The following is an 18,888-nucleotide window of genomic DNA, read 5'->3' as shown; positions in this document are numbered from 1 at the left end:
GATTTAAAAAGAGACTTTTGCTCTGATCGTAGCAGCATTCAGTATAAATTCAGATTATGACTGGGTCTGTTCTTCCACTTTCTGGGTCTATTTTATCTAATAAATGCAAAATCATTTTTAAAAAAAGACATATAAAAACATACATTTCTTGAGCATGTTACACATTTTCTAGGAAATAAAACCAGAATATCACAGAAACTTCAGTAAAGCTATCTTTGATTCACGAACTTAACAAATGTTGTCAAAGCTTTTTGTCTGAGAGATATCTCTCCATTCTTAGAGTAATATTAAAATACTGAAGGTGTACGTTGTCCAAAAATAAAGAAAATACAAAAGAAATGATATACAGTATTAGCAATATAGAAAGGAAAGGCATAGTTACTGTATTTTTCCACTTAACATTGTTTTGCAAAGTAACGGGAATTTACAGAATTTGAAATAGGAACATAAGAACATAACAACTGTTACAGACGAGTGGAGACCTTTCGGCCCATCTGGTTTGTTTAAATGTTGGTAGCCAATTGAGAATCCTATCCAGCTGTTTCTTGAAAAAGAAGCCAGGGCATTGGTTTCAACCACAGGGTACCCTGTTCCATACTCCAACAAATGGCTCTCGTTTTGCACTGTAGCAAGAGCTCTGAATGTAATCCAGTCCGTATTTGTGTGGGGCGTTTTACTGGCCACATTTTCCTCTGTTGATTTTTGACCCCAAACAAACCTGAAAAGGGAAACTGTTCAAGTACAGTACAGTATATACATGAGCAATGAGAATAAATAAACAGAACGAAAGACCCAGAGTCCAGGTCACATTGGTTTGTTCTTAAGAAATACCTAAGCAAAGGACAGTCATGCTTTTCCCTTCAGGGGGCTGAAGGATCCTTCTCCGAGCCAAAGAGGAAGCTCCACCCGTTTAACAGGGATCGATGGCAGAAGGGCTGGACCTGAGTTTGACCCCGAGCATGAAGAGTGCGTGTTGTGTCAGTTTCTCCTTGACCAGCAAGGCACCCAAGTTAGTCCCATGATTTCCCTTTCAGTGGCCCACAGCTGTCCTGCTTGTTTCTGATATGTGCCTGTTGGAAGCCTTTTGCTGAAGCTGTTGCTTTTTTTTCCGGTTTTAGAGATCCTGAGAAAGGGCCTCCTGTGGATGAGAAACGTAACTCCCGAATCCATCAATTAAGATGCCTTAGGAGGTACAAAAGAATAATTATCATCTGTTCCTTTTTTTCCCACTTGGCAAGCCTATGAACTGGCAGCGCTGTTGAATTTGTCCAGGACTGTTGCATTTATGTGCTGGAAAATCCATTGCTGGGTCTCAGACAGAGGGTTACATTTGTTCATGAAAATCTTCTTATCACTGGGGCTACAGTCTATGCAGCTATTGCTCACTAGGTGATACAAAGATTTATCCTGCAGCACAAGAAAATGAGAAAAAAATATTGTAACAATAAAACCAGTAATTTTTTAATCCTTTCTTATCTCATCCCAGCCCCCCGAGATTAAAGCTAGGGTAGAATTTTAGAAGTGGAACTTTTTAATCAGAAAAGTTGAGTTAATTTCATGGTAAGGGATTTAAGTTCAAAGCCTAAATCTGTTATGAAAAATGTAAACTTCACAGCACAACTGTATATAAACATGGTTTTGTTTAGCTTGTTTGCTTGTTTTCTGCAGTTTTCTAACTGTCGGAGTGGGGCAGCCTGTTATCAATATTTATTTGTACCAAGCCTCCTTGTATATGAATGTTTTGTGCTGACACAACAAACCATCTGGCAGCAGAACTGAATGTAAATATGTCTCTCTTTACTTTAAGCAGGGAAAAAGTAAACACCTTTGGACTTCACCCCTATAACACAATGATTTGGTATTGCTATATTCCAATATAAGTAGCAAACTAAAAGCAAATGCATGACCAGTTGTTTTTATAGTTAAACATTTTTTAAAACACCAATTTTATTTGAGAAATATTGTGTCATGACACCATACGTCATGCAATAGCAATCAGGCGTCACTGAGGAATTGCTTGAAATGTAATTCAGTTTTAAAATGAATAGGGGATCAGTGATTGCTAATGCTAACTGCAGAGGAGAATTTAATATAGGCAGAGAAGACAAAAACTCTAACTTGGCCATGATTATTAGCGGAAAAAAAAAGTTGATATATTAGAAATAGATATATTTTTTATTGTACAATTGATGACATATATATATTTTATGACATTATATTTTATGATACTGTATTTCCAACCAATCACACATAGAAAGCCTTCAAGGGCAACCTCTTATAGTTCCAGTATTCAATATTTTTTTTGAAGATATTGCAGATTGTGAGCCTTCCATCTCCCCGGAGGTAAATGAAAAAATGCACTGGAATCAGACAGCCAAATGAGGTTGGTTCCCTGTGCCAGTTGCTCTTCAGCATGTCTTCCCTATTGATGTATGGTGCTCTCATGTGACAGCTGTAGTTTGGGTCCCCTTCTCAATGCGGTTAATAATAAGATCCGGCACCGCTACAGCTGGCGGTGGCCGATCGGAGAAACGGCGGGCCCGAGCCGCCCTCCATACGGCGGGGAGCTGCCAGCGCAGCGCCTTACCTTCCTGTAGCTCCAGTGCTGGTTTCCCTTCATCCCGTGACAGTCGTACAGCGTCACCGGGCTGCTGTGGGAGACGGCGTCGAAGCAGAACTTCCTGGTGTGCAGGGGGTCCCCCGGCCTGATATCTTCTCTCCAGCCGAATGTAAAGATCTACGGACACAGCAGGACAAGACCCCGCATCGCTGTTATTTACACCGTCTTTACAACAGCGTTTGTAACTCTCAGACGATTAGCACATTGGAAAAGATGCCTGCAGCACACCTAAGGGGCATTTTCTGAAGCTCCTTACTAATCAGACATTTAGAAACCCATCTGATCTTCATTAATGTAACTCCTTAAATTATGTAAGGTTAAGTGCATAAAAAAACAATAGATAAATTGATCTGTACATTTCTCCTTTTTAAGGGTCTTATTGTTGTGAAGCCGAAGGCTGCTGTTTATATCTTAGAGCTAAGTCTGGTTTATTTCTGAACCTTTATAGGTAACGATATATTATTGAGTTTCTAAAAGTATGAATGAACAGATAAGTCAGTCATCTTCATTTCCATGTTTGAATTTGTTTAGTTAGTACTTAATTTTATTGTTCAATGGCGGTCATTGTCTATGCAAACAGGCACACAATGTTAGATATCCATCAAGTATCTTAACAGATATTTTTATCATATAATATTGCCAGTGATATACTGATATACAGTACAGGATACACAGGACTGTATTGAGAATCTAAAAGGCCCAGCTGCTTTAAAGCTTTGCTTTGGGTAAAAGTCATGCCTGTTATTAGAAATATATCATTATCTAGGTTACATGGCCTTACCTAGATGCTGGTATCCTAGGTTGCTTGTGTTTTGCACTGTAAATACTGTGCCATGCAGTTATGTGCTCATTTTCCTCTGCACATTTAAATAAAGCATTCATATATATTGTAATAAAAACAGCAGAGATTTACAACAACCGCACTATACCAAACAGTAAAAACTCAGGGCAAAAAATGATCAATATGGAATCTGAAATCCTTAATCCTAACACTTTCCAGAAATCCAAAGAAAAACTGAAACCCGTCCAATTACTTAATACATTTTATTTTAATGAGTTAATCAGGCAGGACATGAACTGTTTTAAAATGAGAAGACTATGAGATTGCAGAGATATCACAAGGGTGATATCACACTTATGCATATAGTGCGCACACCTTTTTAGTTAAGTGTCAGAAATTAACATATTTTTTAAAAAAATGTAATACAGAAAATATTAAGAATTACAGACATTAATAAGAAAAAGTAATATTAATCATTAAAGGATGGGTTGGAGCCAAGGTGACACTATGTAACATGTTCAGGTGGGTAGCTGCGTCAGCATGCGTAGGCTACAAAGGAACAAGTAATAGGTTTATTCCATGCTGAAAAGAGAAGACAGAAAACACAATGTTTCAGCTGTATATCTTACACACCCGAAGAAGGCTCCACAGCCAAAATGTGTTTTCTTTCTTCTCTTTTCAGCATGGAATAAACCTATTACTTGTACTATTTAACATGTGTTATACTTCAGATAACAAGAATTTAATTATGTTTAAGAATAGTAAACATTCCTTCCCTTAACTTTGTTAAATCGTGGTTTTTATTTGCTTTAGTTTTTGCTAATAGAAATTCCAAAGGCTAAGCCAACCCCAACAGTGACACTGCCAAACTGAGCTGGAGAGAGGAGAATTAAAGCAAAGGGCAGTAATTAAATGATTTTGATGTCCCTATAAATTCAGAATTGCACTCTTTATGTAAACCATGAGGCCAAGAGTTACCAGACAATGAAGAAAAACTTTGTAGAGTTTCTGCAGTGAAATATGCAAAATGAAAAACAGCAGGGACTGTCAATCTGCGGATCAGTGATAATTAATTAGGGGGCTTAGGAGGATTTACTGGTAATAATTCTGCAGGGCTCTTGAAATATGTCTGTGTTTTTCATAGCTTGTTGCACTTACAGTGGACGGCTCAGTATTTCCCGGAGGGGAGAAAATTAAAGAGAATAAAGAGCCTGCAGAGACTGCATGAGCCAAAATTCACATTAACTTTATCAGCCAAGAAACAATTACGAATGCCAAACAAATGTTGTAACTGAGGGACCTCTGCAATGCTCGTTCGCTGATGAATATTGAAGTAAAAATCATTAGCAAATGCATTTGGTTTTTGCAATCAGATTCAAATAGTATAAAGTAATCTGTTTATAAATAGCAAATCATCTTAACTGCTTGACTGTCCCATTTTTTAAAAAGAAAATATACTGCGTAGAACAACAGTTGTAATTGTTCTAAAACAATCCCGATAAGATGTGAGGCAGATCAGGGATCTTACAGAAGTCTAAACAACTTAACATCAGTGTACCTTGTGGAGAAAGCTGTGCCACTGAGCTGAGAAAACATGGCAAATGAGACCAGGCCAGATTCACTGCTGCACAGGCTAATTATGAATCTAATTCAAACATTAAACAGGAAAGAGTGAAGCCAAGTCCATAATATGCTCACTGTGCACGGTTATAGGTTATAGGTAGATATAAAGTCACTATGTGTTACACCTAACTCTCTGCTTACTATTAAACAATGACAATCCACCAATTATTTTCATGTACAGATACAGGCATAAGTGAAAGTACGTCCCTTGATTGGTCGATCTGGCAAACAAAGCCTCATGTGCTTTACAAACGGACATCGTCCTCAGAGAAGAACGGAATAAAGGTGGCTTACCTGCTCATGTGACCATGTGCGTTCTGACCCATCCTTCATGCACACATCCAGTCGGAGCTCGGTTCCGGTCCCCCCGTGTTTGCTGTCTATGCATAAACTAGAGGCCACATTCCGTATCTGGAAAAAAAAGGAAATGTCTGTATTAAGCCGACTTTTGACTTTATTTAACAGGTTGTAGCTTTGTACTGTAGATGTATACTGTAGATGTACACACATCATACTGGGATGTCTGTTGAAGATTTGCCAGCTTTAGTTGAAAATTAAATGTTTTGAATAAAACATCTCTAAATAGCTTCAGGCTGTTATAAGCTCTGACATTTTTTTCTCTGATTATGGTTTGGTAAACCGTCCAGGAATCTCTCTGTTAGACGCATTTTTAAATTATGCATTTGAAGGTGCAAACCTCTAACCGATCATTCATGAGATGTGATTCCCTCTTGACGCCTTCATGGAGACATAGTTGAAGCTTAAACCTTATAATACTATTTTTATTTGTCACTGCTAAAAGATTGGGTCAGAAATCAGTCTTTAGTTCCTTTCCTCTGACACCTGCATAGCAGCTGTGTACATCACTTCACATAACGGCTTGTATGGTATCTGTCACTGCAGTCTCTCCCGCAACACAACTGACCTTGTCTTTCCAGAAGCGCCCTTGCCTTCAGCTGCTGTTGCTTTCAATTATGCAGGGGCTGAGAAACCCGCTCCTAATTTCCTAGATTAATCTTCAATGTATTTTCGAAAACTGCTTTTTTAGCACAGCCAAATAATACATTCAGAAATGGGTGAAAAATCTCCCCGCAATTTTCAAATTGTCATCCAATTACATTTTATGATACCATAATTTGTCCTGCATAGTTGATCACCTCATAACACATTCTATTAAGAAAATAAAGATCTGGCAGGGTGGAGTGATTTATGCAACATGGACAAGTGCAATGGAATAAATAAATCCCTGACTAAAAATCATTTAAGTACAGAAATGCATGGTAAAATATATTCCTGTAAAGTCTCTAAAAGCTCTTCAAACTGCATTAAAGATAAATACCAAACCTTCCAGCCTTCTCTTAAAACACCATCCGGTGTGACAAGAGTCATGCAAGACTGGAGTTTATTATAAGGAAAGGTCAGTTTTCTGTAACAGATTATTTGAACACACAGCGACTGATTTGCCCCTTCACAAAGTGTTCCAACGTGCTGTTGCATATGATCTCCATTTCCACAGAGATTTCCCAGGAGCAAAAAAATTCAAAGTCAACTAATCTAAACAGTAACTTCTAGGCAGTACAAAGAGTTGATCCAATGCTTTGTGTTCTGCCAGGCAGTGAGAAAAAGTAGAAATATACAGAATATAGAACTTCTCTAATAGGCACAGTTATTCTGAAATGCAGAAGAAGCCTGAAACTTAATACTAATTTCACAGCCTTTCTTTCCAGATATCCAAGCTGAAAAGCACTTTGAAACTCAAAGCCAATAAATTGATTTTTTTGCCTTGAATTTAAAATATCATTTTCACCCTGCTTTAACTATTGTGAAAAAAGCACTTTAATCAGAGCAAAAATTGATGCCTTTAATCTAGTTTTTAAATCACAGTAGATTTTCTTTTTTATATTTCACAAAAGATTTCATTTTTTCTCTTATTGTCAATTTTTTAAACTAGTGCCACACAACTGGGCCATAATGCATGGTATTTATTTAGAAAAGATTCCTTTTCCACCCGCAAAGCCTTGTATTGAGCTCTGAGGTGAATGGAAGATGAAAGAACAGCGAAAAGCCTTGTAATTAAAAGTTTTATCATTCCAGCCTTCACTTTCTAAATATGAGTTATTTCAGGGTGCCGTTACTGAAGCGAATATGATTTTACTATTTTTTTTCTCCAAATCAATTATTTTCATCTGGATGTGACACAAAGCAATTTGCTTCTATTATCAGGAGTAAAATAATTGAATGCACGGAAGTAAAATCAACTTTGATAGCAAGGGAACAAGTCACTATTAGGCATGATGTCTTGTCACTGCTAAAATCGGTAAATGAGCTAATTAATACTTAAGTGTTTTCTACGTGTGCTCTTGTGATATTCTAATAAAGTTAAAAAAGTTATAATGTGTGGTGTAAATTATTAAAGTAGACAAAGAAGGAAAAGAAAATTTAATCAGCGAAATAAGAAGATTTAAACTGCTCTTCGGGCTGGTTTGCAATTTGAAAAACTAGGTGAGCCGACGTCTGCCCTTGCCCAGAGCAGGGGGAAGAGATGAGGGCTTATTTATGCCCCCAGTTTTTACTAGAACTGCTTGAATGCGGAAGGTACCAATTTCAAGTGCCTTGAAAATGGCACTGAAAACCTTATGAGGGCCTTTTATTGTTTAATACATCAAGAAAAGTGACAGGCTGATGGGCTAAGATTGAAGAAGTCAGGATATGAAGCTGTCAGATTGAAAGTAAAATTACTAGCAGTTACTAGGGAAAGAGGTATTTACCAGGCATAAATTTTCCTACTCAATTTTAACATACACTTTCTTCATTCTATTTTAGCAATTGGTTTTCTTAGTTAATACTGGCGGAGTGGATAAGCAGCAGCTGCCTATTTGTGGCTGATAGCATTGCAGGGCTGTGTCTGTATATAGCGAGAGGGACCACATGTAAATGCTGTCCTATATCCTAGAAATATTAGTCTAGAGGGCTGTTGGAAAAGAAACGTTTTCACATTTTTCAGTACAGAGTTAAGGAAGGACACGGACATTGTTGGGGATGCAAGAAAATGTTCCTTGTAAGATTTTTATTAGAATGGTTATTATCATGAATTCTATAACTTTTTCAAAGTGGACCTTCATATCAACCATAAAATATTGTGTTGCACCCAGTAGCAGTCATTCTTCAGCAGACAACAGACACTTTTATGTCTGCAGGCCTACGAAGAAACAAAAAACGTTTTAAAAACGTTTTTAGCCCATTAAAAATGCGTGGCATTATTTGTGTGTTACTGGTAGTTTTACTCATGAGAAACTAGTTTTCTATTAAAGTCATCATAAGTGTGCAGAAAATGTTCAGGTTCTGATCTGAAACTAGCTGATAGTCTGATGATAGTCCTTTTGATGGGCAACCTGAAAGAGGTCGAGCCTAAAATAAATTTCCACCAGCGCACCAGCACGACTAAATCGTTCATCCACTACGCTACCTAAACTGTGTTACATGTTGAGACACACGGTGATTGTGGTCAGTCATAGGACAGAAAATGTTCTTAGAAAACCCCCCCAATTTCCATTTCAGGAGTAATACTTGGTAGCTTTACTTTTTTAAAAATAATTTTGCAGCGGTTTTAGTTTCTTCCATTGATTTTGCAACTAATTCAAACATGAAATCTGAATGGGATTTCCAAGCTGCTTCTTGAGTTCTGCCCACATGAGCTGTCACAAGAGCCCGCGCTTCTTTGGCGAACTGGAGAAGAACTTTTCTTTCTTCTTCTAATCTACAAACAGCACGGAAGCTGCTTTGTCTCATGATCACAGACCGATGCAGGCTGAAGTGATTTAGTGGTGAAAATTCATAAAGCCCCTTAAAGCTCTACATACATATAGGAAGGAACTCACTTCCTCCACCACTGAACTGAACAGCAGTCTCTGGATGACGGACTGTTGCAACCCCACTATGCAGTAGATCAGGAGGAGTGAGAAACTGCTTCACTAATTGGATTAAGGGGGGGTGTCGTGTTGGTCTGATTGCAAGAGCTTAGTGGAAATAATAACCTTGTCCTTTCAACAAGCCATGGAATCTTTAATGGCCAAGTACAGCACGCAGAGCCCTCTCGGTTTGGATGTGTTAGTGGAAAAGGAGTATAAGCGAGCTACCTTGGATTCCAAGGAAGGACATTGAACATTATTATGGATAATATACAAACAGCCTCCTAAAGCAAGAATATATCACATGAGACATTTAGTTTGAGATTGGTTCGCAGGTATCAGCACAAGCACCCTAAAAAATAAGAACTGGATACATAATTAAAAGAGAAGACATCGTTTTTTTAAAATCTTTTGCCAGTTCTCATATTGCTACATACTCATGTATCAATCAAATCTTGCCACCTTTCACATTATCAATGATTGTATCGGTGTGGTTCATCCTTCACTTCTGCTTCAGCCACACTTGTTTATACGGCCATCAGGTTTCTGTTCTTTTTTTTCTGCCCTTTTTGATTAGAAATATAGACTTTTCTCCTGAGAATATCCTTCCTTGTGAGGGTAATTATAAATTTACCTTAACCCATCCTTGGAGGCATGTACTGTATAATTTAATAACCCAACAATCCTCAGCTAGTTTCAGGACTCCTCATTTAAAAGTGCAGGTTTACATATCTATCATGTAATGCTTTTTTCCTGTTTTACCTATTAAAGCATTTTAAAGCAGATTTCACAGTTTCAATGATAAGTTGGTTTAAAGATATAGTTTTAAAAAAATATGGGAAAAGTGCAGAAGTGAAAAAACACAGAAATCACCAAGAACACCTTAACATTATGTTATAGCTCTTCAAGGACACAGATATTGTGCAATTGCTTATCAGCTTTCCTGTGATGGAACAAGTCCTGAATGGCATTGCTGCATTATAAATCCTTTTCAGCAAAGTAGCAGCCTTGAACTCTGCCACCACACAGCCCACCTCTTTAAATTACAAACTCGCACAACAATGTAATCCAGTATTAGTGTACTGAAGTAAACCTAAATTTAATCTTAAATACATTAAGGCTTTTACAACAGTATGCTTCAGTGCACTTCCTAATTACGATTGCGAATGCAAATGCTCGCGGAGTTTCTCTTTCATCCACAAAGAAGTAATAAATGTTGCTGATGGGAAAATCCACAGGAGAAGAAAGCGCCTTTCCACAAATCACACAGCCTCTGCAATGCCTGACCCAGGGCCCTATAAATGTCAGCCGAATGCCTGTGTGGCAGTCCAGCTTGACAGAGGCCGGTATTCCTTTTCTGACCCCCTCTGCCCTAGATATATGAATTTTATCTGGCAGAAACTCCTTTAATACAAAAGTGTGTGGGGTTCCAGATCTGGCCTAGAAGCAGCATGGAGGAGGGGGCCACAAACCCAGTCCTGCCCCCAGAACAGTTCTCTGTGCCGTCGCCAAATTGACAGTCCTTAAAAAAACACCCTCCAGACTGATGTCACTCGTGGCAGAAAACAAGAGATACAAAATGTGCGAGTCCTACGGAACTGCACCAACACCTACTTAACAAACAAATCCCGGGATGTGTCTGCGAATCGATGGCGACTTGCTTACCTCCCCCCAGGCCGCCGGTGGAGGCTCTACAGGAGGGTAGTACTTGGGCAGGTCCCAGGCAACAGCAGTCATGTACCACCTGAAGTCCTTGCACTTGAGATGTTTGCGTAGCTCCTTCTGCGCTGTCAGGTCCCCGGTTGACAGATGTCTGTATTCCGGCCGCCGTTGGTAGATGTATTCTGTGTATTCATCCATCCACGTCTCCGCGACTCGCTTCAGGTTCTGCAATTGCGTTGCAACATTAAATCTCTTGGTGACAATACTGAGAACCCAGAACTGTGACCTCATGCTGGGATACTGGGAGATGACTATTTAGTGAACATGTTTTTGTGTGTATTGTGGGCACAACAATGTCGAAAGGACAGTAACCCATGTCACGCAGGAGGCAGGAGAGAGGCTCATGGGCTGGGATGTCGTGCAGTCTTTGTAGAACTGGGAAAGATTACTTTTGCACACTCTAAAAATTGTGTTCTGGTATTTTCCAGTCTTTGGAACATTTTTCATTTAACTTTGGGACAGATTTATTCCTAGCATGGTGGAAGCCTTTAGAGCCAACCGTTAATCAATGAAGGAGAGACATGACAAAGTCATATCAGAGGATTTAAACATTTGAATTTAGTGCGGAGGCTGCTGGCTTTCCTTTGCTTAGTACAGTCTGTAGGCTGTTGAATTAAAAGGTCTTCTGGCACTAAGTTGCATCTGGATCTGGGAGGGGGATATGCTGATTATACTTGAAAAAAGTCTTGCTCTTCTTCTGTAAAAATGCATTTTCTAATTATTGTCGCTACTGCTTGTTCAATAAATATATCATACTCTGCAATATCCAACCTTTGTCAATATTTGTATCAAACTCCAGTGTCAGCAGAATCTCTGTTTCTTCTTACAATTTATCCAGCAGAGGCTGCAGAAATGTGGAAAGGTCAAAGGTTATCAAGTCATTGGGTGAGTTTCTATGACTATTCACCATGATTTACTTTTTAATATAAGCTACAAACTCTACTATGCCGAAAGAGATCTGATTAAGTGAATGAGCATCACTCAGCTTGTGTTTGCATGGCTTCTCTATGATTGCAAGCATTTTGTCAGGTGCTCCAGTGATTTCAGTGAATGCATGGATTAGCTACTCTACATTTTCTGTTTCCAGGGGGCCGATGTTTCCTGAAGGACCTTCCCTGGTATTGTGACTGAAAAAAATAAAATAAGCATGTTGACCTGAATGGACTTGTATGGAATGGAAACTTGAATATAAGTTTGTCATTCTGATGTAAATATTTCTCCACCGAAAAGCACATTTTCAAAACCTTTTCACATTCTTCAATTGCAGTAGACTTACTCTTGCTAAGCTGGTCCCAGAGGGCACTTTGTAGGGGACATACTTTCGGTAAATGTGACCGACTCTAGAACATGGGACATCATACATACTTCCTCCACACATCCAAACCTGGAAAAAAATGAAAAAGCAGTACTCAAGCGTCAAGAAAAAAAGACTACTTGAGGAAGAAAGAAGTGCTTCTTTAACCATAGTATTGAAAATGTCAGTGCCAAAATAGCTAGTCAGGGCCTTTTCATTTCAGGGATTTAAAAATCACAGATCACCGACGCATACATTTAGTTTAAAATATGGAAAACCTTTCCTGCAGTTTGATGCATTGATCACATCTTAAACCCAGCAAATACTTTGGGCTTTTTTCATACTGACATTGTCTAAGTTAGAGTTCACATGTCCCTTGTAGGGAGAACTGATGAACTTTGATTGGCTCCAACAGCTGTTGTTTTTGCCGTCTTTAAGGACAAATAAATCTAAGGACACATGAGCATTTTGGAAGATGATTCTGAGTAATTATTTTCAGAGCCAGAGGCTAACATACTGTATGTATGTGATGACTTTCAAAGATTTTTGTTCCAGGGCATCATTTTCTTGTTCTTATTCCAATAAACAAGTTCATGGCCAGATTATGGGGAGGTCGGCCGACACCGCCCCACCCCCACACTGTCCCCCGGACCATCCTCTTTCAAAAGCATTAAGAAATTGCAGCTCAGTTGTAGCTGTTAAAAATAAAAGATTACACCAAGGCTCCCCTACTGCAGCCTTGACATCCACAAACCTGAAAAGTGCATTATATAAGCACTCTAAACACTAGACGTTAGAATGGTGGAGGAGTCTGAGGCACACTGTTACAGCGGGCTGCTCCCCATGTTTAGCATCATTTCCAGTGAGCTATTTCTTGCTTCCATTTCCTTTTTCCCCCCCAAAGAAATGCTTTTTCCAATATATCCTACATGCAGAAAATATTTCAGCTTACCTAAATAAATAGATGGTAACTGTCAAATTTGGGCACATAAATAATAGGGAAAAACACAGATTTGGACTGTATTATACCTTCTATATTTATATAAATGATCTAGTTTTTCTAGTTAGCAAAGTAATTAGGATTGCTGAGAAAACTAAAACAGGACAGACACTGCAGCAGCAGTAAATGAAATTCAAAAGAACTCTGATAAAATGCAAGACTAGGCAAACACCTGGCAGATGATGTTGAATGTAGACAAGTGCAGAATATGAAGATAGTGAAGGCATCAACTATAAATACAAACCTGGAATCGCTGAGCTTGAAGAAGCTTTTGGTGCCAATACCACACAGAATTTTATTCCGTCTGTTCTAAATAATTTCAGTAACACTTTATTTTATGGGGTGCAAATCATGCTACAAGTACAGAGCAAACACTCCATTTATAAATGGCAAAGGACTGACTTCAGTTAATCACTTACTGTTACTGTATTAATGTTGTGTAAAAGTATTAATGTATAATGGGTTATAAAATATTTGTACATGTGTGCCCCCTATACTCAAGCAATTCCATATATTTTGAAACTAATGCTTCCCTATGGCTGCCTAAACAAACGCACAAGGTGACCAATAAATAAAGTACTGCCATGGCTAGGAATCCATAGTAAAAATTATTTGATTGGCCAGAGTTCAGCTACTTAAGTTTCAGAATGACCTAGACCTAAATGAGAGGAGCTTTGCAGACATGCTCCTAGGATAGATTGAATTGTATTTTCTAGTCTCCTACAGCTTATTTAATTGCTGGGAATAGGTTTGAAAAGCCTTAGAACAATTAAAGCACTCAATTAAAAAAAGTTCAATTCTGATCACGAGTTCTGAACCATGTCAGGCATACTCTTGTTTCCCTGTGTTAGAATAATCACCAGGCAATTCCACGAATTCCAAAACTTCTACTGGAAAGATCCTCGACTCATTATTGAAAAACCCTGAACTACAAAGTATTTAAGAAAGCCCAGCAGGGTGTCTTGATCTTGGAGAGTGACATCGTTATTTTACACTATATGCAAAGATAAAATAGCAAGTCATTGACGCTGGTATTTAATCTCAGTTTGACTGGCAGTATAGGAACTCAAATTCTATTTCAAAGTATCCTGCCTAATTCATAGGCAGTCTTGTAGCAAGGCTCAAAAATCTAATGAACAATATACAGCTCAAGTTCAGTCCTTATGCTGTGTTTTAGCTTGTTCACACTTTTTTCCATCCTTTTAAGCTATTCTCAGAATCTCTTCAGCTTGCTAAACCGCTGTCTTTGATGTATCCCTGTTGTACTACTTCTTTGTTAAAGCACTCAAGACACTCTTGGGATTTGAATCAAGTGAAACTGTTGATATGCGGTGACATGCAGGATATGTTTCGGCTGAGAAGATGTAAAAGTGCTTGCAGTTTCCACGCTGTGACAGATGGGAGAGTGTCTTCCTTTCACACATTTAGTCTTTCCCACTGTTTTGTAGTTGCTCGGATTCCTGCACGTCAAACATTTCAAGGCAAATTCATGACAGTTTCAGCTAAGGGTCAAGCTAACTTATTACTGATTCTTTCACAGAATTTATACCCATGATTTCCCTTTTTCCCCAGGAAGAAGCAACAACAAAATAAATAAGGCTGCTGAGCTATTGTCAGTGTTGACTGCTGGATAAAAAAAAAAGATTCTTGCTTGAGTGTGTTTGCAGAATCGATAACGATTTCAATTTCATAATTTATGGTGAACGTCACAACTATTTTTGGCAAATGAATTCTAAAACAGGATTACATCAAATTATTAGTTCAAATAAGAGTTTGATTAAACAATCGAAAGAGCTAAGTAATTGGGATGAGTACCAGAGGACCATAATGACTAGGACGAGACAGTATAGTTCAGACATTGTGTTATCAGTTGGCCTGGAGGCTGTGATTTTGGTGTGCCTGAAAGTCATAACATGACCCCATCTCCTCTTTCCCCTCCTCATCCCTGTGTGAAATCTGGAGAGTTAAGATTTCATGGGGGCTGACACTCCAATGTCACTTGCCAAGTGAACTAAGCCAAAGGGGAAAATCTCATTGCAAAGACAGTCACGGAAAAGAAAAGCAAAGTAGACAGGTGTTACACTTTATTCTTGAGTTTATACAAGGAACCTAATTCATGCTGACAGCTTGGGGGTGCTATTGGTCCATATTCCAAATGATAACAGACTTCAATTAAATTAAAGGCACTCCTGTGTTCTGAAGTGTAGGCCCCTTTTAGAAATTTTCAACCGCTTAAAATATAAAACTTGAGTCACTCATTGTCTTCTTTATGACTTTCTTACAAAACATGTGACTGTACCTCGGTAGGATTTTAATTGCATCACTTACTAAAAGTTATTTCCTGCTGAGATATTTAGTCACAGTGACATAGGGCATCAAACTGAAAAGCTTTCAAAATGCTTTGATTTAAAATAAAGATGCCAACATTTAAGTTAAAAAAGGCAAAGTATGGTTACACAGAAACAATTGTGAATCCTGGGCAGAAAGATCAAACCGTTGCTCTCATTTAAATCCAGAAATGAAAAGTACTTTTACGTTGCCGTAACGTCGTAATAAAAGTACCTCTCTTCTTCTCCTTTTATAACTAAAAAGCATGGGCAGTGAACTTAAGGTCAGCCGATTGTAATGAGATGAACGATATAAGATGACTAAAATAAGACCTTGCGTGACATTACTGTCTCTAAAGAATCTGTCACCAGGAAAAAAAAAAACTAGACTCGGGCAATTTAGCTTCTGAACTCTTAGTGTGGTTACCATGGTTTCCAGACAAGGAGAAAAGGGCTGCATTCCAATTACAGGCCTCTCAATGACAGACAGAAAGAAAATGGGATAATGAAACCTAGAAGATGGCAGGCGTGTCAGATACAATAAACAGAAGTTTGACTTATCATCTAATGCCTCAAAATATATTCATGAAGAACAAAAACATCCCAATGCCCAAAAGAATCAAAATATTAGTCAACCTAACTCTTTGGGGTCTAATGGCCACTTTTCCCTAAAAAAGCCATAGAAATTATTACTAGCTATAGAAATGATTACTTTCTTGCTTGATTCTTGACTATATTCGCTTTTGCATTCTGAGTTGTACAATCCTTCATTATGGATAAGGAAATTTATCTCTTCCCAAAAAAGGTGGTGGGGGCTCTGATTGACAGAAAAAGAAGAAAAAAACCACCAAAAAGCTGTTAGTAGAAGACATGGGATGACAAAATACTGTTCTCTGTCCAGCTAGTTAAGGTTTAAAGTTCTTTGGTCTTGCAACCTTTAAGCTAAAGCTGAACAGCAGTGATTAAGATTCTTCACTAGATCTTAATACTTGTTTGTAACACCCTCAAAGAGAACCATTCTACAAATAAGTTTTACCAATTCTGCACCACGAAAGAATGATATAAGGCAAAAGCTGTACATCTGGCTCTTGGTATCTACTTTGTCCTTGCCTGCAGTCATTCGCAGATCTGCACAGATGTCAGTATTCAGGGTCTGACGCACAAACTCTTGAGTGTTTCAATTTACACATCACTTGTGTGCTTGTTTGAAACAATTACAAGATATCAAATTATGCAAAAACATTTAGTATTAGAGCCATTAACATGGTTAATTTAACCTCTGCAGAATGCCCTTCAAAGAGAATTTGGCAGCTTTAAAAGTGAAATATCCATCCATAACATCAGAGTTCCTTAGCATAACTTCAGTTCTCAATACCCCATCTATCCCAGCTGCCATCTGAAAAAAAACACCAGATGTGATCATAAGATCCTTTTAAAAATATACATAGCAAGCTAATGCTTGGAAATTGGATTGCCAAAATGATTTTATGTAGTGGGGATATTTTTGTAAATCCCCTGCAAAAAGATACACATTTTTTTCCTAAGAAAAGCATTGAAAAGACTTATTTATGTAAAGTAAATTAAATGTTGTGTCAAACATTGGAAATGCTAAAAAATCCAGCAATTGTAATCTGTAATTTTTATATTAAGGCATTACTACCCTGGTGATATATGTAACCTGACATAGTACCTTCGAAGTAGGAGTATTGTTGGTTTAGTAAACAAAACTTGCTCAATTGCTCACCTATTACTGCAGTTTGACATTTTCAGAGAAACACATTCCTTTTCTTGAAGGAAGCCCAATAAGTTCATATTTGTGGAGTTGCTTTGTCTAGTTACAGCAAGCACATCTGGTGGGCTTCTGCTCCTGAGTGTTTTGTTGTAACTCAGCCAAGTCTGTCCTTCTTTAGCTCCCTGATCAACTGTTTCATCAGCCTTCAGATTTACCAGGTCTGTTTTTATTCACCACAGTTCCACTGCTTGGAAACTATTTTTCTGAAGATTAGAAGTGGAAAAGTTAAGCTTCAAAACTATCCATTCATCTATTTTTTTTTCTCGGCCAACAATATTCAGAAAACATTGCATGGAGTCATTAGGCAATGTCTTATTTAAAATATAGTGTCCTATTCAACACACGATAACTGAAAGTGCTTGCTTTGATACCCATAACTCACTTTGTTATGAAAATGTATGAAACATGATATAACTGTGGCATCTGTCCCAATTGATTAATTGAGAAAATGACAGATCAATCAGGGAAAGGCATTACTAACATTCTAAATCTGCTCAATTATTAAATTTGCCCATTTCCAGATAACTTCCACACAAAACTGTGATTCAATTACATTTTATTGGGCTATATGTTTCACATTCCCACTGCTCTTGAGAATGAAAATTGAACTGAAGGTTTTCCTTTTCAATAATTTATGTTTGAGTCAAATTACTTTGTTAGCTGTGAGCATTATTCATCCTGACAGGAGAGAGGTCACAAAAATACAATATTTAAATAGCTTATTTAACTTGCTTTTTTAATCTCTTGCAGTTCTCAGAAATAAAAGTCCTTGCAATATCTTGAAAATAGGCAGAGAACATTTTATTCTGAATCATTTATTTCACTTCATTTTAGGTCAACGTGTTTGGTCTACAGTATCTAAATTACAGTAGTTAGCAAAAGGTATTTTCTGGCTTGACTTACCTTGAACGATATTTCATACTGCTCTCCACCCCATATCTCTAGTCCTGGATCATAGCCTCCCAGTTCCCAGAACCACTGTCGATTTACTGCAAAAAGGCCCCCTGCCATAACTGGTGACCTGGAAGAAGGATCATGTGAAAAATGGCACCAATGAACACCTCAATCCCTTGACATAGTGCTCCCATTCACTATAATCGTAGAGGTACAGTCTGAAATAGATACATCTACTAATATTTTTATTTCCATTTCACCCCTAGGTATTAAATAGAACAATGCAATCCTAATATGCCAGATTCTGAGAAGGTCTTTATGATATGAGTAATTGTCTTAAGGTTTTTAATTGGTCCATTAACAACAGAGATGGTATTCTCTGTACAGGTTAGAGACTCAGTGAAACATTAAAATCACATCTTTTCATGACTAATGAAACCAAGGCAATTTAATAAGCCTCGAAGGATTTCAGTACCATATCATCAAATATATATTAACAGGGTTCTGCGGTGCTGAATAGAAAACAAACTGAGAAAGAAAAACAGAAACAGAAGGCAAAGCAACCGTTTGAAAGCAAAACAAATAAAGGTTAATATAGATAATTGAGCAATCTTTCAACAGATTAACTTGAGATTTTACATTCCTGATAATTAGCTGTAAAAGATGAAGTTGTGTATTTGTTTTAAAACAAAGTGTTTTTTCTTACATTAACAAATACAAGCATCGCCATTTCACTGTCACATTGAAATAACCTATTGAGATGGGCAGCAGTTTGACTTTTTTCATTTTTAAGCTAATTCGCTGAAAAACATCATTTTTGGACTATTTTGTCATTTCGTTTCGAACAATTATCTTGGAAAGTAAACAACATAACATGGTTGATAACCACACCTACTGATTCTTTCAGTTCTAGCTGTGTCTACTTTG

General features: G+C 37.8%; 1 protein-coding gene across 1 annotated transcript in view; it reads right to left on the bottom strand.

Annotated features, from left to right (window-relative positions):
- Positions 1 to 362: 362 nt before the first annotated feature.
- The window catches only part of galntl6 (polypeptide N-acetylgalactosaminyltransferase like 6), a 295,980-nt gene continuing 277,454 nt past the window's right edge, over positions 363 to 18,888 (bottom strand). Inside the window, exons 8-13 of the mRNA XM_015345359.2 lie at positions 17,971 to 18,088; positions 11,931 to 12,038; positions 10,598 to 10,819; positions 5,319 to 5,435; positions 2,588 to 2,737; positions 363 to 1,407 (exon numbers count right to left, since the gene is read on the bottom strand). Of these exons, the coding sequence (XP_015200845.1) occupies positions 1,240 to 1,407; positions 2,588 to 2,737; positions 5,319 to 5,435; positions 10,598 to 10,819; positions 11,931 to 12,038; positions 17,971 to 18,088 (883 nt within the window). The 3' untranslated portion in view covers positions 363 to 1,239. The remainder of the gene's footprint in view (positions 1,408 to 2,587; positions 2,738 to 5,318; positions 5,436 to 10,597; positions 10,820 to 11,930; positions 12,039 to 17,970; positions 18,089 to 18,888) is intronic.

The sequence above is a fragment of the Lepisosteus oculatus genome, chromosome 1, assembly GCF_040954835.1.
Source record: "Lepisosteus oculatus isolate fLepOcu1 chromosome 1, fLepOcu1.hap2, whole genome shotgun sequence".
Taxonomy (NCBI): Eukaryota; Metazoa; Chordata; class Actinopteri; order Semionotiformes; family Lepisosteidae; genus Lepisosteus; species Lepisosteus oculatus.
The sequence above is the reverse complement of the archived record's forward strand: the minus strand, read 5'-3'. Positions and strand labels throughout refer to the sequence as shown.